Source organism: Accipiter gentilis, chromosome 7 (assembly GCF_929443795.1).
Source record: "Accipiter gentilis chromosome 7, bAccGen1.1, whole genome shotgun sequence".
Classification (NCBI taxonomy): Eukaryota; Metazoa; Chordata; class Aves; order Accipitriformes; family Accipitridae; genus Astur; species Astur gentilis.
The window spans coordinates 44,509,057-44,532,692 of NC_064886.1; the positions used below are offsets into that span (position 1 = coordinate 44,509,057).

Below are 23,636 nucleotides of genomic sequence, written 5' to 3' on the forward strand. Positions count from 1 at the left end.
ATAGTAAATTCTTCTGTGACCAACAGTGACTTTCAGTGGTCACTGCAGATAACACTGTGGGGCAAGGGGGGGACCATGAGTAAACAGAACCACACAGGTAGAAAAGAAAGTTGCTTTTGCTTCCACACTCAGCAGCAAAACCAATGAAAGGAATGTGAAAAAGGGGTGAGCTACAATGGGAAGCTACAGTAGGCGAGTCTGGAAAAACCTGCCAGAGGGTAGGGAATTTTAACATTCTTTAGTTTATTCAAGAGATAGCCAAGGCAAAATGTGATCATAGTCTGTACCTATATGAAAAGGTTCCCATTGCTAATAGAAATCATTATGAAACTACACAACTATGGGAATTAAATCTAGGCATGTTTAAACTGGAAAAGGCAAAACATTAGCACAGAAGGACTCATGGGAGGGCAAAGGGGTGGTACACTCTCCATTATTTGGTTTCTTTAAGAATGAGCATCTAAAAACGCATGCTGTAGCTTTGTGGTTTCCAAACATCAGCCCACCAGACACTGGTGTGCCACACATCTGTGTTTTGTAGCCTGAAGACCCCTACTCCTTTCATAGCATCTCCAGTTAAGGTCTGCACTACAGTTCCATGGTGGTCTAAATATGTTGGCAGCTACTGTCTTCTCTCTGATGGCTGTTTCTCTGCATTGTTAGAAATGGTGACCACAAGATTCCTACTTGAGATCAGAAGAGTAAAGTCAAAAAAAGAAGCAAAACCTTTTGGCCAGACTACTTGGAAACCTGATTTTCCCCTCTTTTTTCAGTTTGAAAAACTTTTGAAGCCTCTTAAAGCCCTAGTTAATGCTTACAATAGTGGCCTTCAAAGTGCATAATGTTGCATTTTTTCATGATAATGATCTAAACTTACAGTCTTGTGGACCCTTGCTACAAAAAGCATTTAATCTTTTCAATGCTGCAATTTCCTCCACATGCCACTGTAACCTCGTTTCCTCATCTTACAGAAGCTGTTTTAACATGTCATTCATCACATAGAAGTGACATCCAGGAGCCATCCTTGCCTCTCTCACTTTGGGAAAAGGCATCAGATCTAGAAAGGATCTATTCAGTTCCATGTTCCCTTTTCTCCGAACTGATCTCTCCCTTTAACTCTTAACCTCTGTCCATTTTCATACTCAAACCAACAGAGTTTGCTTGTAATATTCACTATTGCTCTATCATCTTGTGTGTTTTGCTTGTCTAGCAGATGTAGCTTCACTCTGCAATCTGCAGTGTCACTGGTAGCTGATCATTATTCCAAGGGGTTCAAGAGAGACCACATAAAAGCAGAAGTATTTGAACACAGAATTATGGCTTATAATCCATCTGTCAGACAGCCTTTACCTTGCCCTTGTCACAAGTCTCCAGATCACTCTGTGTAAGAGAAGCCACATCCTAATGGTCACTGATGCTACAGACGAGCAAAAAGTCTCAAACACCAAAGGAAAAGCTATTGGTTTATATATAGATATATATAGATATAGATATATACTGTGTTTACAGAGTCAACAAGTTAAATGCAATATTCATAAGAGCATTAACAATAAAAATACAATCTGTGTGTAGCCAAGTACAGACTTAAAATGGTAAAACAGGAAAAAGGATCTCACCAAAAGTACAAATATACAGTACAAATTGATTTATTTAAAACAGTTACAAAAAAAGCACAACAAAATAGAGATTATCCTTAGAATTATTAATGCTTTGTTAAAGATCAGGTAGGAGGAAAGGGGCAGGAACAAGGTCGGAGGGGAGCACCTGACTAGTTCTAAGGCTTTAGATACAATGCGGTCGGTTACATGTTAATACAGCCATTACATAACTGGGATTATAGTTGAGGGATCAGCACTTATCTACAAAGACCTCCTTGCCTCAGGGCAGCCCAGCTGGTTCCCCCAGTTCGACATGTCTGTTTTTCTGCTTTGCATGGGCAGACCCTCCCCTGGCGCTAAGGTGCCATGACAAGCGGGAAAACAATTAGAATGTGCACGGGTGCATTTGCAGGGTGGAATGGCAGCAGCCTAGGAGGACGTTAGGGGCAAGTCCTGTCCTCCATAGACAGATGTGAAGACCGTGGAAGGGCCTTGACCATCAGCATTTTAAACCATACATGGAACACACCCTGGGCCAAACTCGGTACAGAATGTGCATTCATAGCCATCTTAGCAGCTTCTGCAAAGTTTCAGGCCCTAGGACAGCCTGAAAGACAAAGAGCAATTATGAGTGACGCTAGGGAAAGGCACATGTACTGCTGTGGGCAGGAACTAGCATTTGGGCTACTCAAGCTGCTGTAGTTTCTTTTACAATATTTTCTGAGTAACAAGGACTGTTAGTTCTCTACAGGGGAAAGTGACTTCAAGTGGGGGGGGTGGGGCAGGGACACTTAATGTGAAAAGTGCATTATACTTGCGCACCTGCTGGAAAGGGGAGGCAGAGGGGCCTCTGCAGCTTTCCTTCTTTCCAGACAGAGCTTCCTCTGCATAGTCTGGTAGTGATGAGTGCTCATTGCTTGGAGCAAGTCTCACGTTCCTGGAGCAACAGTGTACACATAGCCTAGAAACAGGCCTGGCCTCTGCGGAGCAGCTGACCCAAGGAATGTTTCGTGAGATGGGACAGATGGCTACAGACACCCATTATTGCATCCTACAGACTCTTGCCACAGAGTATGAGCTGGATAAGACCATGGCCAGGAGGTCTCCTCCTCTGGGTAGGACAGACCACAGCTCTCCTCCCCTTCACAATAGCAGCAGGAAAACAGTATATTTCTCTGAGAAGCCTGTCACATCTCTGCCAGCAGAAAAGCGTAGATAGATAACCATCTCATTCCTAAGTCTTCCTGGCTTTATCTCCTCCTTTCCCTGTAAACCTACGAAATAAAAGCCTCCTCCGTGGGCTCATTCATAGCCTTTCTGCCTACAGCAGAGTCTGTCTCACACACTCCCTATCTCAAGAGAGCCTCAGTGCTCAACACAACCACCACCACAGGTGCTGAGCAACACAGCCCAACCCAGTAAGGACAGATTCCAGTGATTATGAGTACTGATAAGCTGGGCCACCAGCGGCCCCATCCTGCCCACCACCTTTGGGGCAAGCAGCCAGATGCCCAGACTCTTCATCTCAATGCCCCACCATGAGATGTGCCCCAAACCGTTGCTTCCGTAGAAGAGCTGGCAGCTGAAACATGCACAACAGTGGGACTGACAGGGAATCTGGATAGAAGCACCGAGGTCCAATTCATCCTGGCCTGTTCTACAGAGCTCAGAACTGCACTCAAGACATGCCCAGCTAGCCACAGTCCAGGCCAGTGGCCAGGTAAACACCAGGGTGAGCACCTTCACCACCCTTCAGCTGCCTACAGTACAAAGCTATTTTAGCCACACAGCATCTTGCCTCATAAATCAGTGTCTGCCCTTTCAGACCACTGTTCTGTGTGGCTGAGATCTAGGAGTAATAGTTACAGTAACACACATACATGAGATAAGGCAGGCTCTCCAAACCCTCTCTCTAAAAGACAGAGACTTCTGTGTTCAAGAGATGCACGAGGGGCTCTGCACCCTTCAGCTGCTCAGACATTCCCCCTATGCATGCAACCAGCCCGTCTACATTCACACACCATACGTATGCAAGATCCCTTTCTTAGCTGCCTGCCACAGCTCTGAACTCCTCTGCGTGCACCACGCAAAGAACAGGCAAGAGAACCCAGGCTCCTCTGCCTTCTGCCTTTGGCCACAGACACCCTGGATATCCTGAGCATTAAGTACTAACCAACATTAATCAAGGTCTTTGCGTAGAAGAGTCCAATGAACAGCAACTGTGAAACACACAAGGTGATGAGGCCAGGCACCTGGGCCCAGACAGTACTTTTACTGACAAATGGTGCCATGAAAACAGCATCTGTTCCCACAGCTGCTGCATCCAAGGAGGCAGAATCTTCACATGACAGCATCACCATGACTTCATATGTTTCAAATGCAGCTGATGAGATGAGAAGCAGTGTGTCATTTGGGGGAAGCCACATGTGACACAGGCAGCATCCTCATTCTGGAGAATCCCCCATGAGGCACAAACACTGAAGGCATGAGTAGCGTATATCTCACCTAAGGCCTGAAAAGAAACTGTCCTGGTGCAGACATTTAAAAGGCAACAGAAATGGCTAGCAATGTGCTAGGAAAACAGGACTGGCAGCCTGGATGGAAAGGACATTCTGGAGACTCTCTAATTTGCCTAATACCCAGGCAGAGCACCCCTCAGTCACACAGTCAACTGAAGCCAACCAATTACAGGACACGTTCCTGGAGAGCGTGCAGAACAGCCCTGAGACACCACCACTGCAAGCTGACTGAAGGACGGCTATGGCGAGAAGAGGTGCTGACACACAAGCCATTCAGGGAGAGAGCGGCAATGCCCTAGCAGTCAGGCATGCCTGACAGAAATCTTCAGGAAGATAAGAGCAGGGAGATAGAAAACGGTACGCTGAACATCAGGAGCAGCATCTGGACTCTAGCAGGGACCTGCACACTGAAAAGAAACCCTCTCAAAAGCCTGGTCCTAGCACAGAGATGGGCACCTTAATACAAGGAATACTTAACCCAAGTTAAGTCAGTGAAGACTCTTTAACATAATAGTGACTATTTTTTATTCTAGCTAAGCAGTTAGAGCTGGTGTCATAACACACCATCAGAGAGGGCAAATTAGTGTAACTCCAAGAGCCTTCACTTGAATGGAGTGTTGTTACCATAACGAGGTATTAATATACATTTGTATTAAATCTCACTGTGAAAAAGACTACTCTTGATTTTACCATGTTGTTCTACAGAGGAACTCCAAAGTGAAGCATCAGAAAAACTAACACAAAACCACCCCAAAATGCCCTATGATGCTGTGATATTTTTAGAGTCCCTACATTAATCATAGAACTGTACTTAGCAGAAGCTTTGTACCTTGCCTGCACATGCACAAACACTCGTCTCTTGTCTAGAGCTTATTCAGGAAAAGGCCTGCAGGGAAGAATTAGCCATCTGGAAAGTTTTCTTCTGATTTAATTACAAAATAGTCTCGGTCTTCTCACAGAAAAAGCATGTGTTTCCATCCTTCCCTAGAGAACGCTGAATATATTTTACTCCAGCTTTAAAAAAACCCAAACACCAAAACCCCAAATCCAACCAAACAAAAAACCCAACCCCATTCATCCATAGGCTAAGCCTCTGCAAAAGCTATAAGCCTGAGATATTTTTTTTTAAAGTTATTAACATGGGAAGAAAGATTTGATTTGGAGACAAATAATTAAATGTATTTTATAGCAGGAAACTGACACCTCCCATCCCAACTCGTGACCCATCCCAAGTACTCAGGTTCCCTATTCACCTACACCCAAACCCATCCTTTTGGTCCTTCCTCTTGAATTTCTGTGATTCATTCAAATCTGTACATTCTTTGCAAGAAGAAAGAGCAGTTGGATTCAGTGGAAGAGACATAAAACAGAACCACCAGAGAAGCATCTCCGCCCTGCCCTCAAGAGCTCCATCGGTGAACGGTCCTTTTAAAGTGCATGTGTGAAGAAAAGGGATACTGGGAGTAGAGCCCCCTAAACTCCAGTGGGGACCCATCTCTCCCCATCATGAGAAAGGAGGACTAAAATCTTCAGCAATTTTATCTGCTACCTTAAGCCGTGTCTGCCCTCCTCATCTCCCCACCTATCCTGAATGCTTAGACCCTGCCCTGCAGGGAATCAGTGATTCAGGGAGGTGTGAGAAAGCCCCAGCCTCCAACCTCTGGAATGCTCTCATCGCAAGCTCATGAGCACATCCCTGTTCTCTACCCCAGCTAGCCTGTTGCTGTTCCCTGAGGCACTGGAGCCCTCTTGATTCCCCAAGAGGAACTGGTCAGCCACTAAACTGGAACAAATCCAGTCCTGCAGGGCAGAAAGCAGCCTTGCTGGTGAACCTGTCACAAAGTCTGTGCAATTTCTCCACCGAATGGTGAGGCTCACCTACAGGGGATGGCCTAGCTCACAGCCTCAAAGGGATCATTTCCCTGCATTAGAACGCCCTTCAATAGACAGCTTGACCTCCTGGGGAATGAAAGAGGGACGGAGCAGAGAGGGCCGAGGCTCCTCTGCCTGCATGCTGTATCTTTGGAAGCCTGGGGCTGTCCAGCTGTGCTGACTGCCAGTCTCAGGCTGAGAGGGTTCTGCATGAGAGCTCTGGGCTGTGCTGTCCCTATCTGTGTGGCTCTTCCTTTCAGCAGCTCTGTCAGACGGTTCTCTGGACCCCTGAGCTGTTCTTTCAGATCTCTCCCTAGTAGATATCAACTGGTCTGTGAGAGGGTAGTTAGCCTGAGAAGCTGAGTTGCCATTCATGCTCTGTAAACTGATTGATATGCAGACGTCACCCACTTGCAGCCTGTGACAGGGCAAAGCAAAGAGCTGAGCAGTCCGCCCTGGGCTACAGGAGGACCAACCCTGGCCATACACAAAGAAGGGATGCTCTGGGGGCACATCAATGCTCACTTTACTTTGTTGCTCCCCAACCACAAAATGCAGTGTGACAAGCCCAGGCCACTGGCTTTCCTGAATATCCACCACGGTGCTGGAGTCGATCTTGAGGCCCCCGCTCACCTCCGCGCTACGAACAAAGTCTTGAGTCTGCAGGTCCTCTACCCGCTTCAGCTCTCCTGTAGCCAACTGGATGATGGCTCCTTTCATGAAGTGAGAGGGCAAGTGTGAGGAGCTGGGTGGCTGCAGCTGGACCAGGTCCTTTTCAAGCACGCTTCCTCGAGCCTGTCCATCTGGGCTCCGCCTCACCAGGGTTTCTGAAGTGGAAGACCTGATGGGCTCAGATCCAACGGGAACCAGAACTGGCTTGCCGTTGGCTATCACCATTCCTTTGGTTAATTGTCTTTGTCTAACCGACTCTTCAGGGGACATTACATATGGACTCCTGGACTGGTTTTTCTCAGCAGCAGCCCCTTCCACCGTGTTCCTCAGCGCGTCCTTTGACTCCCCCTGCTGATCAGGGATATTATGGCAAAGGTTTAAAGGGCTCGGGTCATCTTTCCTCTGGGCTGCCAGAATATGATAATCCTGAGATGCCAACACCCCCACCACCCTCTGAACCTCCAGATCAGCGTCTGGGGTGCTTCTGTGAGCTGGCACAGAGACCTCTGTTCCCAGCGTCTGGTAACCTGAAAGGAACTGTCCATCAACCATACATCCCGCTGCAGCCCCTGGCAGACAGTCTTCAGCTTTACTGCTGGCAGAGTCCACAGCCTCGCTGGTCCTCCTCACCACATTATGCTCCAGATGTCTCTGTCCACCATTGGCAGCAGCTACCTCTGAACTCAGCTGGCTGTCTTGCTGAGTAGACTCTGGGCTTCCACCTGCTGTAGGTGTCTCATATGCTGAATACCCTGGTGGAAGGCGGGACATCTGATAATAAACAGGAATTCTACCTGGTGCAATATCTAACGGCTGGGTCCCAGCATGGTGCTGCATCTGGCCAGAAGGAGAGATTGCAGAAGCAGATTTGTTGAAGGTGTGGGTAGGAGAGGTAGTCTGGGGGGAAGGAGCGGCTTCTTCCGTGAAGAGAGAGGCATATGGCACAAAGTGGGGGACGTGAGAGGCGGTGAGGTTGGTGGAAGGAGACAGGAGAGGACTAGGCAGGAAGCCAGGAGGGACAGCATAGGGCACTGTATAATGCGAGCCGATGAACTGTAGGGACGTTGGAGGGATCTGCGCGTAGTGGACGGGAGGGTAGGGCACCCCCGGGTGCTGGATTATTGGCGAGGTCACATTGAAGGCAGGGGGCAGGGGGCTCACGTTCACCACGGGGTGCAGACCCGTGGGGGAGAAGGTGGCGGGTGGCACTGCCACTTTGTAGAGCATCCCATACTGGTCCACTGTAAGCCCCGCCACTGCTTCTGTGGCCTCGCCAGGGCCATAGCGCAGGGCCGCAGGACCCGGCCCAGCCGTCCGGGCCCACTCGGGGCCCTCGCCAGAGGCCTGGGCACCCCCCGCCCGTCCCGCCTCGGCGCCGGTGCTGGCGGCGGGAAGTTCCCGCTTCTTTGGCGGGAGGCACTCCTGGCTCCGCTCGTGCCCCGCTCTCATGGTGCCCCGCGGTGTCCCGGCAGGCCTGGCCGCGACGCTCGTTCATGGGGGCACCCGCACGGGCTGCCACACGCCGGCTCCCAGATCCCCGCTGCCGGCCGCCGCCTCACCTGCACCAGGAACAGAGGGAGCCGTGAGTCTCGGGCCGCTGAGGGCCCCGGGGTCGGCGGGGGGAGCCCCCGGGGCCGCAGAGGACTAGGGGGAGCCCCGAGCCTAAGCAAGGCGCCGGCCCCCAGCCCTCGGCCAGGGCTCCGGCCCCGGGGACGGAGGGCGCCCGAGCCCGGTCGCCGGCCCCACCCCCGGCCCCAGAGCCCCGGCCGTGCCGCGCCCCACCCCGCCGAGCCGAGCCGAGCCCGGAGCGCCGCAGACGCGCCCCGCCTCCGCGGGCCCGCCCGGTGCCCCTCGCAGCCCGCGGCTCACCCGCCATCGCCCGGCTCCTCCTCCGCGACCCCCATCGGCCCCGGCGCCGCCCGCGGCCGCCTCCGGCCCGACCCCTCCCCGCCGCGCGCGGCGATGACGCGGATCCCCGCGCGGCGGAAGTGCCTCACCCGCCGGCGGGGCGGGGCTTGACGCCCCCGGCCGACGTCACGGGGCGCCCGCAGCACCGGTCGTCGTGGCAACCGGCCGCGCCCGCCGCCCGTCCCCGCCGGGCCGAGGTTTGCGGCGGAACTTCCTCCCGGCCGGTGCTGCCAGGCCGGCCGGCGGAGGAAAAGGCGCGCGCCGGGAGGCCAGGCCTGCGCCGAGGCCCAGCCGGGCGGGTCGGCCGCAGGGGCAGCGGCGTCCCGCGGGCGAAGGAGGGGCCCGCTCGGCCGTCGCCGAGAGCGAGCCGGCCGCGGGCGGAGCTCCCCGGCGGGCGGCCGCGAACGCGGGGGTTCACGGCGGTGGAGCCGGTGGTGCCGCTGCCGGAGCAGCGCCTGCCCCCGCCTTCCTCCGCGCGGCCTTCGGCCTCTCGTCCGAACGTACCCCGGTCCGGTCCCGCACCCGCGCTCCGGGCGGCCTTCCCGCTCATTCTGGTGCCGCCAGCGAGTCCCGCCGGCCGGCGCCGCTTCTCGGCCTTCGCCGATTTTTTGAGGCGACCAAAGGTCCCGAGAAGCGCAGAGAGAAAAGCTGCCCGGAGCAGGGGCCGGCGCCGCAGCCCCGTCTCCGGGTCCCTCCTCCGCTGCCCAGGCCAAGCCTCCCGCGCCCGGCCGGCGGCCGCGGCCTCGCCCACGGCCTCGCTGGTCTCGCCGTCGCCCTCCCCGCGCATTTTCGACACCGGGCGCTCCGCTTCGGGCCTGCGGGCTGCTGCTCGCGCGCAAGGCGCGCACCCGAGCCTCCCTCCGCCCCCGTGACGCCGGGAGAGCGTGAGGCTGTCCCCGCGGTCGCCAGCGAACGCTTAAGAAGGACCGCTAGAAACCGGCCAGTTGAGAGCCGGTCTCCCTGCGGCGGGCGCCGCTGGCCTCCGCTCAGCCGCTGGGCCTTCCTCTCGGCCGGCCTGCGCGCTCCCGGGGCCGCGGCGAGCTCCGTGCGCCACCCACCCGCCCTCCACCGCCGCGGACTGGGGCCCGTCGCCGGCCGTCCCGCGCCGCGGAACCCTGGTTGCGGGCGGCGCGACCCGCCCGGCCTCACCACGGGGCAGCGCTCGCCGCGGGGGACCGCCCCGCGCGTGACGCCATCAGCGGCTGCCACGCTGCATCCACTCCTCTCCTCGCGAGCCCGGCCTCGCGGGTGCTTCCGCCGAGAAAAGTAGTGCGAGCGGCCTTTTTCCGCCTCGCCGCCGCCGGTGCCGGGCCCTCCCCACCCTCGCTGTCGCCGCTGAGACCGCCGTAGGCCGTGCCCCCCTCCCCCTCCCGCGGCCGGTAGAGGCCGGGAGGCCGAGGGGAGCGTGCCGGCGCGCGGATCCCTCCGCCTGCGGTATCGGTGCTGCGGCCGCGTCGCCGCCATTTTGAATGCCTGGCTCCTGCCGCTACTGCTTCCTCCGCTGCAGGGATCGGCCCGGTGAGTGGGGTCGCGGCCGCCCGCCTCCCCAGCCCGCCTCCGCGCCGGGTGTTTGCCGCTCGCCCGCCCCCTCTTCCTTCCTTCCTTCCTCCCTCCCTCCCGCCCTCCGCCGCCGCCCGGGCCGGGTCTCCGCTGCCGCGGCCCGTGGGGTCCCGACCGCCCGGGGCCCCCCGCGTGCCTTCGCTGCCTCTGCCTGCCGCCCAGCTCCGCGGCCGGACTGCGACCCCGCGACACCGCCGCGGGCTTTTCTGCCGACGGAGGCCGCCCGGTGCCCTCTCGCGGCCTCCACCGGTGCGACTTCTCGCGGGCCGCCTGCCCGTGCCGGCCGCGTTCGGCCCCCCCGGCCGCGGCCTGCCCTCCCCCCCCCCCCCCCCCCCCCCGCCCGGCGGTCCGGGGCCCGTCTCGGACTCTGCCCCACGCTTCCGGGGTGGCCCGCTGCCTCCCGAGGCTCTTAACGTGCTTCGGCTTTTGCCCATGGGAAGGTGTTGCTGGCAGGATCTCCTCTCACCCCCTGTTGCTGGGACGCGGGTGGTCTCGCATAGCGTTTCTGGAAGCGGAACGCGTAGACCTGCAGAAGTTCCGTCGGCGCGAAACGTAGCAGGACCTCGTCCATGCTGGAGGCCCGCGGCGGCTGAGGAGCAGCTTGGACGTTTCTGTCCGTCCTTCCTTTTGTATCTTATTGCCTGTGCCGCGCAGCTGCTCCGAGTGTTACAGTTAGCGTTTCTGTAATACTTCCAGCGTTTGCGTGTTGTCTTTCTTACAGTTGCGTGGATTTTAATGGAAGCAAAAAAAATCTATGATCTCTGGCTGAAGGCATTTGCAATAAACTGGGGGTGTGGGTCTGTGTTAGTGGTAGACTACTGTTTGAGAATCAGTCTGTAAAGACAGTTTCAAGTCCCTTCTTCAAGGTTGGTTGAGATCTCTCCTCTCACAAGCTAGAAGACAAATTAGAAGGTTTTTTTATAGTAAGCATTGTTTTTAAAATTTGCAGGTAGAACAATTGTGTGTTTTATTGCATTGTAAATGATGCTGAAACATGTTTAGTGATGTGTTTTAGTTTCTGATGCTCGAAGCGTTGATGGAACAGTATGGAATCCCAGTGGAACACCTTTGGAAGGGTGACACTTCGCATGCATGACCAGAAAGTGTGTTTGGCCCATACTGGCTTAAACAAAGTAAAATATATGTGTATTTTCCCCTGCATAGTATCCCTAGCATCTTACATTTAAAATAGCAGAGATTTTTGTGTTCTTAGGTTTTCTTTTCCTCTTTTTCTTGTTCCACTTCTATGTGACACTGCACAACTAACTGGTTTTTGTGTGTCTGTTTCCCCCCACCCCCAACTGCACTTGTTATTTTTTCCTTTGTTTATTTGCATGTCCCATTCCATTGCCAAATTCTTTCTTTTGCCTACTCCTGTACGCTCTGGTATTTGGCACAGGATTTGAAAACTTTACTGGGTACCTGAGAGCTCAGTGAAGGCTGTAGATTTTGCGTTTTTTTTCTGAGGGGTTCAGTGTGAACCTTTTGCTTGGCGGGAGAAGGAAGAGGAAGGTATTTAAACTCTTGTGCGTTGAGAAGGGGAAAGTTGGTCTGGGGTAATTGTTTTATGAAGTGACCCAGCTATTCTGTCTCCAATGTGTAAGTTAACTTCAGATTTCCTCCTTTTTTGATTTAAAAAAAAGCATTCTCTTCCTTTTTTTCTTTTTTTTCTTTTCCTTTTTTCATTTGGTGGTGGGGTTTTTTTGTGGTTTGGTTTGGTTGCTTTTGTTCCTGACTGCTGATTTTTTTTTTTTTTTTTTTTTTTTTTTTTTCCTAAAGGTGGTGTGATAGGAATAACTGCACTGGTTAATGCAGTTCAGATTTGGAAAGTCACCTTTCGAAGTGTAAGGGCTCATAAAAATCTTAACTGCTTCTAAAGTTGATAGCACTCATTCATTAAAGATTCTTGTGCCTCTTCAGTCTGAATATTTGTTTTTATTTTTGAGTTGGCAATGTATGTAACTTCAGCGGATGGGTGGTTTGATTTCTTGGTGTTTTTTAATAACAGGGCTGAAAGGGATATTAATTTGTTCTAGGTGATACTCAGCTATTCTCTGCAGAGAAGGGTCTGGTCTGCCTTGGTAGCAGTATTACTTCATTGGATGAGAGTTTTGGAGTTAATAAGTGAATACATGATGAGGCTGTAACTCAAAAAACGAGTTACAGTAACGTGAGTACAAGCGAACCTGCTAATACTCTAAGTAGCAGTATCAGCCTTTATCTGCTGTTTGGCAGAGATGCTATAGGTAAAATCTAAACTCAGAACTTCCTAGGGCATAGCTGAAGTTAGGTGGTATATTGTAAAGTTTATATTAATGAATGTAAAAATGTGGCATCTTGTCTTTCATCTGGCATTAACCAAGGTAAAGAAAGGTGTGGGTTTTCTTGTCGCAAAGTAGTAGCTAACTTTTTTTTTTAAACTCTGCAGGAAAGTGAACAGGAAGTAAAATAACCAGATTACCTTGCAGATCAAAATAGTTAGGAAGCTAGAAGCAGGTCAGAAATGCAAAGGTAATGTAGGTTAGCGGTGATTGAAGTATAGAAACAGAAGCCAGCAAATTTGGAATTCTGACCTCATCTGTCATGCTGATCAGCTGTGGAGATGTGCTAACTCTTCTTCCAGTGCTTCATTCGTTAGCTTCTAAAAAAAGGGAAACATTTATTTTCTTCTTTGGCAGGTGTTGAAGTTAATATTTGTAATGGTTGAAAGCTCAGTCTATCTTTTGAAGCCAGTTCATGAGTGGTTTGGTTTGGTGTGTATGTATTGTTGTGCAGGAATGGGAACCTCATCAAAAGTGCTCACCTACTCTCACTAACTTCTGTTGTTGGGCTGTAGCCACAGGAAGCAAAGAAAAGAGAGGTAGGGCTGCATTCTGTTTGGCATGCTCGTAGGATCTGTTAAAACTGAAGGTCTTGAAGAACAGTGTAACATTCTCTGTCACTATCCTGTATCTCATCCTCCTCTCAGCTTCTGAACAGCATGGTGGCTTGCCTCTTGATTACTCTTGTGCTACATTTCTTGGGGTTTTTTGAATGTAACTGGAAATGGGACCATCACTTCTTCTGAGACTAATTTTTAGCTCTTGTTTTGAGGCAATTTTTTTCCTTACTTGACCTCTTCCCCCTGCATGCTGTCTTTGTATAATGCAAAGTATAACACCGATGCCTTTTGTTTTCATACTGTATTTTGAAGCCCCCTGCTGCCTTAATTTATTTTCTGATGTTACTTACTTTCTACTTTCTAGTTCTCTGTTGTATTAAATAGCTTTTTCTCAAGAGAGATTACTTTTCCACTTGGAATGTTGTATGGTTGGTTGCTTTTTCTCTCAACTCTTGTGTTGCCTTTGCCCTTTCTTTGCCCTTCTTGATAATGATGCTGCTGCTCCTTGCTTAGGTGTTTACTGTTTTCTGTATAAATATTGATAATACTAGACCATATACCAATATCTCTGCTTTTCTTCACAGCTTCATCTCTATTTGCAGTGTGTATTTCTGTTTTTACTGCCAATGTGTCTTTTTTTTTTAAACTATCTGGTAGAAGTGTGAAGCCCACTTGATAGTAGTATGGAGTTGAGACCATCAGTATTTTTTACTTAACCATTGCGGTTATTCCTTTCATGTGGTCCAGCTGTATCTTCTGCTTTTGTGTATGGGAGGCTTGATTCAGTTACACTGAAGCAAGTAGGGGGAGTTCTGCTACTGATGTCAGTTGGGAGTTGGGTCAGGCTTTAATTATGTAACTTCCCAAAAGCTGGTTTTCCTTGATGAATGTGATTACTTATGCATGCGTTGGGGTGGAGCAACTTAAATTGTGTATTTTAGATGTGTTTGAAAGTGTATGCTTCTTCAGTCTTGGGTCGCTTTCTAGGATGAACCGAGCTCAGAAATGCTATTTACAGGTAGAGCTATAACTGGATATGTATCTTACCTGAACTGAAAAATTCAGACAATTTCCCCAAACAGTGAAGCCTTTCTGTGAATAATTCCATGAGCTCTGATGGGTTTTATGTCTTAATGTTTCCAGAATTCAAGGCTAAATAATAATGGAATTTTAAAACATGTCTGATAATTTGTCCTAAACAAGTTGTGAGGCAACTTTATTGTATTTATTTCATTAATATATTGAAGGAATAGGTGTAATTTTTAATTTTATTTTTTTTTTTAGACATAAGCTAACATTTCTGAATAGCTTCCAGAGGGAAGGATCTCAACTCAGTTACATGTTTACGGGTAGTAAGTCCTTTTGTCTTTATGCTGCAATTCCTGATAGAGGAATATAGCTTGGCTGAAGTACTTGAGCAATTTTACATGTGGGTTTTAGTAATATTAGATGCTTCTTGTAAATATAAAAGGATATTTGGTGAACGATCATATTTGAATTTGATTGTATTGTAAGAGAGACTTTTAGTGATGTTCTATACCTAAAGATTTTTGGCATAATGGCATGTTGAATAAAATCTTTAACTTTAAACATGACAAGCTTAACTAGTAAAAGACCATAAAAGGGGAGACAGTAGTGCTGTAGAAGCATAATTTAGACAAAACCGAAGTGTTTTTAATACATTACGATTTTTGTTTTCTTGCTTAATTTTTTTCACTTTTGGGTAGTTTAATAGGAATGAGTTGCATAAAGAAAGAATGCCTTTTTTTTATTGGTTCAGGGGAAGAATTCATGAATAGCAGAGGGAGGAGAATCACTGAGCTAACACCTCTTGTGCAATCCAGAGACCAGGAAAAAAGCTGGAATTCTTTTTTTAGAGGAACTCAAGACACCAGCCACCTATACCATTGGAACTAATATGAGTTAGGTATCTTAACTCTTTCAGAAGCTTTGATCTTGATAGTAAGTTACTCTAATGAGCAAGGCCTTCAAAATGAGAAGCGGGAAGCAGACTTGATGAGGTGGAAGAAATCTGCATTCAATCCTACCAGATACTGTAAATATTAACTGGTAGCCTCTTTCCGGGTATTCGGGGATCATCCCTGATTTCTAGAGCTTGTAGTTAGCAAAGAAATGGCAGAGGGAAACTGCTGCTGTAAACAAAATGAGGAAAGAGGTAATTACTTTAACACAAATGACAAGGCAATTTTTAAATGTGCAAAGAATAAAAACATATGGCTGTACTGGTGAAAAATGTTAGCTAATCCAGAAGAACAAGACCTGCTACTTTGAAGGAAGTTCTAAGCAGCATTTAGTCAGCTAAAGTTAAACTTCAGGTCTGCTATTACCAGTTGATATGGTTGTCCTCTCTCTGGTAGTTATCTTGTGCAATAAAATGCATTTCTGTAATACAGAAAAGTCTGTAAAACTTAATTTTTCATGGCAGTTTGCTATTTGATAGCTTTGTAGTTTTTACCTGAAGCTGACTTTTCTTGATCTTTCACATGGTTCATAGTGTGAATTTCAAGATTCTGCCTCATTTCAAGACAAATTATATAGCTAAAATTAGATGATCACTTAAGTGTTTTAATTCTGAGCTCTAAATTGGTTAATCCTATTTATATTTTGCCTTTGTAATTCTTTAGTATTCTTTTTGTTTTAACTCATTGTTAATCTGTTTATTGATGTATAGCCCTAATTCCTTCCTTAGTGAAGTCTGTATGGTTGTATATCAAGTCTCAGTAAGATTTTGATACTGTAACTGTTTGAATGCCTTGGCAGAGCCATGCTATGGCTATGCTGCATGTTGTTATCCATACTTCATTTATATGATCTGGAAAGTCATAAATACTTGCCAGTAAATCATCTTCGAGGGCTTGCTGGAGCCCTTTTCCATTCTTCGTGCCTTTTACTATGCTGCAGCTTCTAAGAGTGCCAGCTCTGTATCCACCTTGTGCCTGTCTTGCTGTTACAGCTTGTCATTGTGTTCAGTGAGTCTAGTCTCCAGTCATGGATTGCTTGGCAGTGTGTATGTGGAAAAATGTTTGTTTCCTATTGTTCTGCAATCTGTCAGAATCCTAGAAAATTGATACAGAAGTAATACTGAGAGTTGATTTGACTAAGGGGATGAAGGGCATGGCACTTCTTATGTGTATTTCTTCTAGAAAGGATCAAGAAAAGTGGAGCCAGTGCAGTCTTTTCTCTTTCAGTTAGTAGTATGTTTTTTTTTTCTTTAGCTGCACATCTGCAAGTGTGTTTGAACTATATCATGTGAAGTGGTTGCTATCTTGTGTGAATTAATGTTTTCCATCCTGTAGGAATATCCATGTAATCACATTGCCTCCATTCTACCTCCTCTGCCTCTTTTTCCACCAAGTTTGCAAAATGCGTACTTCTGGCCTGCAATCATGCTACTTCAAGTCATAGCATTGTGGACTTAGTAGTTCAGTTACAGCCTGCCTCTGCATATGAGTCATCCAGATGAGCAGGGGATTGCCCAGTAAGTGGTGTGGATGATTTATTGGTTTGCCGTTCTGAGTATGAAAATATACAGACCTCAAAAAGCTAAAGGAATTTTCTTGGAGAGTGAAACTGAGATTCTGAATGACTTTTTCAAGCCTTGTGATACCTGCACAAAACCTGGTTTCTTTGCTCAGGTGGCTTGCATTTAGGATGATCAGCTTTCCTGACCTCTACAAACTGTGGATCTTTGCTTGGTCACTAAGGGGCATATGCTGCTAATTTTGGAACTCTGGGAGAGATTAAGAGGCAGGACATGAAAAATAACTGCTCAGGCATCTCCAGCTCCTTCGTTCAGGGTAGGAAAAATACAGCACATGCAGCTGTATTTTTTTTAATTAAGTGGTAGTATCTGCCCCAGCAGTCCCTGCTGGCTTGGCTTCTCCGAGTTTTGTAGTTAATTTACTCAGTAGACCTTGTGTCAGTACCATCCTGATGCTTGTCACCTGATGTGGTCAGTGATCTAAGACTGCAGTTAAAGTTTTTGTGGGCAACACATGGCTTTTCAGGAGTCTGTATTCTGCAGATGCCTCTGGTAGGGGTAGTAGGAAGCCATTCTGTAGGTTGTAGCAAAACTGACCATATTTGTTTCACCTTGCTGCTGCTTGGGATAATGCTGCAGTAACAGAGGCATTTAAGCTATTATGCCTTCAGAATCCCAGGGCAGTCAGTATATCTGTGCTGTATAGGTGGGAACTGAGACAATGAGGTGGTCTAGGAGAATTGATTTGCTGGTGGTTATGTGGAAGCCATGTCTGACTGTCTTTCAAATGTGACAAAGTGTCTGAGAGGTCCAGTAAAAAGGAAGAACTGCTTAATACTTGTTTGAAGGGTTTTTTTGTGTTACATTCCTAAGAAAACTTCTTGATCTATTTTCCTGTTCTTATTCTTCTTTTCAGTTAGTGTTCATAATTAATTTTCTCACTACCTCAGCATGGATGAGATGCATTTTTTGTTTTTTAAAATGTTCCAGTGATACTTAAAGACCATGTGCCTGGAAAGGACTCTGTTTTGTTGCCCAGTATAGGAATATGATACGTAGCAGAGACATACACTAGAAGTCTGACTGATAACCAGTGTGTACAGAAAAAAATTCGAGGGGGGGGGGGTGTCCACATTTTATATGGAAAAACCTATTGGGATTCTCATGTTGAAATCTGTGAGGAATACTCTCAAACCGAAATGTCACGAAACGAACTCATGGAACAAACAGGTAAAATTAGTAATAAATTGCCAATAGAAAGTGAAATTCACCAGTATCTCTGAAGGAACTCAAATTGTATGTCTGATGTGTCACTATCTTAATCAACACTTTATTTACAGCAAGAGTAGGTGGTAGTTTATGTGATGTCAGGTTTTTTTTTAAAAGGGCTCCAGGAGAGGACCCAGGAACTGCATGGTTCTTGACAAGTTCTTAGTAAATGGAAAAGGGTTATCTGGATATAAAATTGTTGGATTCTTCAGAAATCTTGACGACACTCTAATCAAAGGTTTTTATTGCATTACAGCGCAGTTTTTCAAGGGAGATCTTATTGTGAATTAATAACTAGCTAAGGAAGAAAGAAAAGTGACCAAACAATGAGAGAAAATCTGTCTGCTTTTGTAATAGGAAGTGGTTATTGAGAGGGGCTCTGTGAAACTGTACCTTTAAGCGTGTTTGTAAAGTGATCTGGAGAAGAGGAGTGAATAGTGAGGTGACAGTTTCACCCTAAAGCTGTGGAAGGATTTTGTGATACTAAGGACGTATGCAATAAGATGGTAAAACAAATTCATTGTCAATAAATGCAAAGCAATGCCTATGCTGAAAAGAAATTGCTATAAAGATAAATACACAGTGAAAGGATCTAAATAAGTTGTCACTCAAGCCAGAGGTCTTTGAGCTATCTGTAGATCTTTATAAAAAAAGGTAGCAGACAAATAGGCAAAGTGAGTTTAAACATTTTTAACTTCTAAGTGCAAAGAAAAAAAAAAATCTTCTATGTAAACCCATGGTGCATGCACTGCTTGAATAGTTTTTATAGGTCTACTCTTTGTTTAACAAAAAAAAAAAAAAAAAAAAGTGGGACTTCTGAGAGGTGCAGAGCGATACGAAGGAATTGTGCAATGGCTCCATACAGGAAGAGATTAGAGTAGGATTCTACTGCCTAGAAAGGGAGGTGGCTGAGGGGTCTATATAATTAAAGGCTGTAAAATCATAGATGACATAAAATCAATTAACAGGTGATGAGTACTTACTTTCTCAGGGTGCAAGGATTTCATTTAGTATCTCTTACTTGGTCAGACAGCAAGTTTAAAGCAAAAGAGAATTTTTCATGGAATGTGTAGTTAAACTGTGCAAATTATTACCATGGGTATGAATCAGAAAAAGGTTGGATGCTTTCAAAAAGTGATTAGTTAAATCCATAGATCTGTAGAGAGGTGTTGTGCAGAAAGATGCTATCTGTGGTTAAGGAAGTCCCTTAAGTTGCAGCAAATCTTGGAAGTAGGGAAGGTACTGAGGAGATGTACTTTCTCTGTTACTTCCCCTAGAAACCCACTACTTCCCATCCTGAGACAGGATACTGGCTTAGATCTGTTTTATGCCTTACCTGGCATGGCTGCTGTTGTTCTCTGCAATTTCCCATTTATGCTCAGTAGTGCATCAATACAGGGCAATAGATACTTGATCACGTAGTCTGTTAGTGAGAAAGCTGTCACGATATCATTTAAATTGTTTGGGTATATGCATATTGTGTCACACGAACAGTCATGCTTAACAAAATCAGCAGGAATTACCCAAGGTAATTAAAGGTCTGTCAGCGTTATAATAGGCTGCGGAATAGTTGATAATAGGTAAATGTTAATCTGTTCTGGAATGTTTCTGAATTTAAGTGTTCTCATGTCCAAAGTTTCTTCACACCTACAATATATACCGCTTATACTTACTTGAAATGTCTGAAACTTAAAAATTAGATGAGATTTCCAGTGCATTAGCATGCAGAAGAATCTTAAAGTAGCTGAAGGCAAAAATCAAATACCTCACGTAAGAATTTGTTGGTAGTAAGAGAGCATTTTCTTGTGGAGGGGAAGAAAAACCAACCTGTTGCATTGCATGGGAATTACTGTGCGTGGAAATGCTAGAAGAGCATGTGTATAAGAAAGGAGCTCAAGCCCCAAGGAATAAGCATGTGAAGTGATTTGTGAGAGGGAGACAATATCTTATTATAGGTGGGTGCAGAACTTCTTTTATGGGAAGAATTCAAAGGTATATTTTTTTAAAAAGCTAAATGATTTAATATTGACTTAAAAAAAGACCAGGTATGGAGTTGCAGCACAAAGACAGAAGTTCTGAACGGTGGAAAATAAATCATAGCTTTGTCTTTTGCCCTTCATGTTGTCCTCCATCAGAGCAGTTCTGAGTTGTGCTGTCCTTATCAGGCAGGAAGCATGTGTGGGACACAATTGCTCTTGGGAAGTAGTTAAGATTGGACTGTGTCTGTAGTAACTGCCTGTGTGTTACATGAAGTTACATGTAAATTAGATGAAAACAGGAGGTAGCCTTGTAATTTGGCTATCATCTGATTATAAGTCTTATTCTTTAATTCTTCGCTTTCCAAAATGCTGGTTTCTGCTTGCTTTCCTGTGGTTATAAGGAGGAAAAATAATCTTTACAGTGTGGCTTGCTGATTATTTATGCAAGGGCATTTGTAAATATAGACTATTCATTTTGTTCAGTGGCTGGATGATGTTGGGGTGAAATCATACTAGATCTTCAGTGTTTGTTTTCATTTTACCTGCCTTCTCAGTGAGGTAGGAAGTCCTGCGTTAACACTCGTGAAGGATGCAAAATAAATGTTCATAAAAATCTACACTTAGAATATACGGTGACTTCGTTCAATGCTGTTTTCCCATTTACTAAAACTGTTTAGGCTGTCTGTCCTTTTACTTTCTGTTGTCCAGGGCCAAACCTAACATGCTGAAGCCCTCTATGGGCATACCTATGGAATGTTTTGGTCCCAGGCAAGGAAGGCAGTGCGATTGTACAAGTCACAGGCTGAAGATAGGTACAAGTCACAGGCTGAAGATATAAGTGTTCAGCAGTTTATAAACCCTTCAAATACAGAGTGGTAGCAAACGGACTTGTGATGTCAAAGCAAGTTGCTGCCAAACTTCCATTTGTTTGGAGACTATATATAGGTGTTTCAAAAAGCTTCCAAATAATTTTTTCTTTAAAATAAAAAAGTCAGTCATGGTTTTAACTTGTAATAGCCACTGCCTAGCCTATCTTATCAGGAATGTTAAAGTTTTAGATCAACTTGACTAGGGTGCAGAACCATAGCATAAGCGTGGTTTACTGCTGGAGGGAACACTTCACCTCTTTCCCACTCGATCTCAGGTCTCCCAAAGCTCTATGTTCTCACTGCTGCTTTTGTGTCTGCACAAGCCAGACTGATGCATCTTAAGACTACTACTCTTGAGAGGCAAGTAGCAAGCTGGTTTTCAGATGTACAGGTCGCCTCATGTGGTGTACTGTCCCAGGAATGCCAGTGTGAGCTCAATGGGAGGACTGGAACCACCTCTTTAAGCATGAGCCTGGGAAAGACTGGTCCTAGTGATTACAAAATTATTGCCTGTAGACTGCAGAGCAATATTCCTGCAGTAGTGCTTTTATTTTTTTATTATTTTTTTAAACTTATTCCCAATTTTCAAACAAAAGCATGGCTTATGAAGATCAGTTTAGAACTACATGATAACGTGTGTGCAGTAGGTGAGGCCAGGCTTAAAAATTAGGGACTTTAAGCAGACGGTTCCCACCCAGGAAGGAGATTTTGGGGTTTATGATACTGTTTGTGAGAAACACAAGCAGAGCACTTTGTAGCAATCAGAACCCCAAATTGACCCTTGCAAATTATTTGGACGATAATAGGGAGCAATATAGAAGACGTTTTATACAAATGAATCAATGGTACATCTACCTCTTAAAAGCCGCGTGCAGCATTTTGCTCCTTTCCCCCTTCAGAAGGGACACAGGAGAATTGTAGAATGTGCAGGCAAGGCAACAAAGGTAATCAGTCATGGAAGGGCTTGGATGTGAGGCCGCACTTTTTCAGACTGGGGAGGATGAGGGAAGGATAACAATGGCAGCATGTAGAAAAATTGGGAGTATCAGTGGAAACGAACAGTTGGAAATGCAAAACAGAAGAAGTAGCAGGGTCTCCATATGTCATGCAGTGAAGCTGTGGAACTCAAGCTGTGTTCTGCAGAATATTGTTGATTCTAGAAGTTTACCTGGGCTCCAAATGTGTTTTTTATTTCTGGCTTTGGAAGTTCTTGGGCCACAAATTGTTGATGACTGCAAGAGAATTCTGAGAAAGTATTGCTACATGCTTGCCCTGTTCTTACACTCTTACCTAGGCATTTGCTGTTGTCCGAGACAGGGTTCTAAACAGGGTGGAGCTGTGATCAGACTTGGTATGACCATATCTGATCTGCTTTCTGCCGCCTTTGACACTTAGGACAGTGAAGAGTTGGCAGATCGTATTCTTCATGTAAATTAGTAGGTTAAGTTGAAGACTACTAGAGAAACAAGGGGTCAACTTGAATTAATTAAGAATAGCTTTTATAGGTAATTGAGACCACTTCCAATATGACAAATTCAGAATAGAAACATGAACCTAAGCATGTTCTAAGGATTCGTAGAATTTGGGAGGGGGTTGTATCCTAACTTATTGCTGAATAACATCCTTGGTAGACAAGCCTTGTGCCTTGAGTTTTATTCAAGAGTTTCAGCTCTGAAGGCAGGCTCTAAGGATAGACTTATGCAAACAAGTTTTTGGGGATATATGGTAGGGGTGTAATTAGCAGCATGTTATCCCCAGTGATAGCACACAGTTAATCTGCGTTCGTCCCTTTTTTCTAAGAGTAATTTACCGCAGAGTAAAGCAATACAACCAGACAACAGCTAGGAAGCAACTAGTATGTGTTATATTGGAACTCTAGCTTGCATTAACTCTTTCCCAGTTGCCTTGATTTTACGTGCCATTTTTCTTTTTTAATAGTTCTAAGTTGCTCTTTCTGAAGTTTCCCAAGCAAGCTATTCATCAGAGGCTTTTTGCAGGCTTTTAGAAAAGTTTTTTGCTCTCTTAGGGTAGAAGCATTTTATTATGTGTGGATGGCGGGGGGATACAGCAGGAAATGGACAGAATTAAATTACCTTTTATTTGAAAATCTTTGAAACCTTTATGCTTCTGGCTGACTCCCTGTATGAGTGCTGGGGAGTTGTTGTTTTATTTTGAGGATGTGTATTTTGTTGCACTGGTGGAAATAGTCTTCCAATTTGGCCAAATAATATTTGCAAAAACGATTTGTACATGCTCCTTTGAGACTTGCACTTCAGCATCTGAAATCTCCAAAGACTATGTACAGTACATGTGTCTCAATGTACTGCTCCTAGTGCTCTGCAGGGTTTTCATGTTCTGTTTGTTGTGAACCTACGATCTTAACTTGCTGCTGAAAGATCACAGTTCTATCACTATCACTTGTACTGTTAGCTGCAGAGCAGAGGTCTGTGTTAAGGGTTTAACTCCATCTAAGTAAAGGTTTCCCCATAGGCATGGAGATAAGATGCTGTCTAGGAAGATCTTTTCAGTGTAGGAACATTACAAGCTGCATTAAAATAACGTGACTGCCACATTCAAAGGCCTTATTGCATGTTCAAATACTGTTCTGGAAATGAATTTTTTTACTACCCCTTGACCATTTCTGTGATGTCTGTTAGTGTAGCATCTGAATGCATAGTAAGCATGAATTTATTCATATCACAGTAATGTGAGGAAGTGTTATAAATTCGCATGGAGAGGCAAGACTAAGGATTAACTTGTCCAATAATCTTGGTCCTGCATGTGTCTGCATTTTGAGGCAGAGTTTCCTTAGGCAGAAAGAACACCTCTACTCTTGTATTTTCAAAATTGAGTGCTTTGTGTCTCTGCAAATTCAAACCTTCTGGGTATGAAGATGGGGAACTGGAATATGAGGGGTCCACGTGGTTTGACTGATGAGACTTAGTGTTATATATGAATTCTGTAGGAGACCAGATTTATAATCTGGACCTACAGACGTGAATTCAGC

The 23,636-nt window shown here is 46.3% G+C and overlaps 2 protein-coding genes across 2 annotated transcripts in view; one reads left to right on the forward strand and one right to left on the reverse strand.

Moving 5' to 3' along the window:
* Positions 1 to 325: 325 nt before the first annotated feature.
* Positions 326 to 8,640, reverse strand: ATXN1L (ataxin 1 like). Its single transcript, XM_049804782.1, has 2 exons — positions 8,531 to 8,640; positions 326 to 8,220 (listed from the first exon to the last, which is right to left on the reverse strand). The coding sequence occupies exon 2, from the start codon at positions 8,108 to 8,110 to the stop codon at positions 6,032 to 6,034; it is 2,079 nt and encodes a 692-aa protein (XP_049660739.1). The 5' UTR covers positions 8,111 to 8,220; positions 8,531 to 8,640; the 3' UTR covers positions 326 to 6,031.
* A 1,179-nt stretch (positions 8,641 to 9,819) lies between these two features.
* The window catches only part of AP1G1 (adaptor related protein complex 1 subunit gamma 1), a 52,669-nt gene continuing 38,852 nt past the window's right edge, over positions 9,820 to 23,636 (forward strand). Inside the window, exon 1 of the mRNA XM_049804755.1 lies at positions 9,820 to 10,087. The gene's annotated coding sequence lies outside the window, so the exon portion shown is untranslated. The remainder of the gene's footprint in view (positions 10,088 to 23,636) is intronic.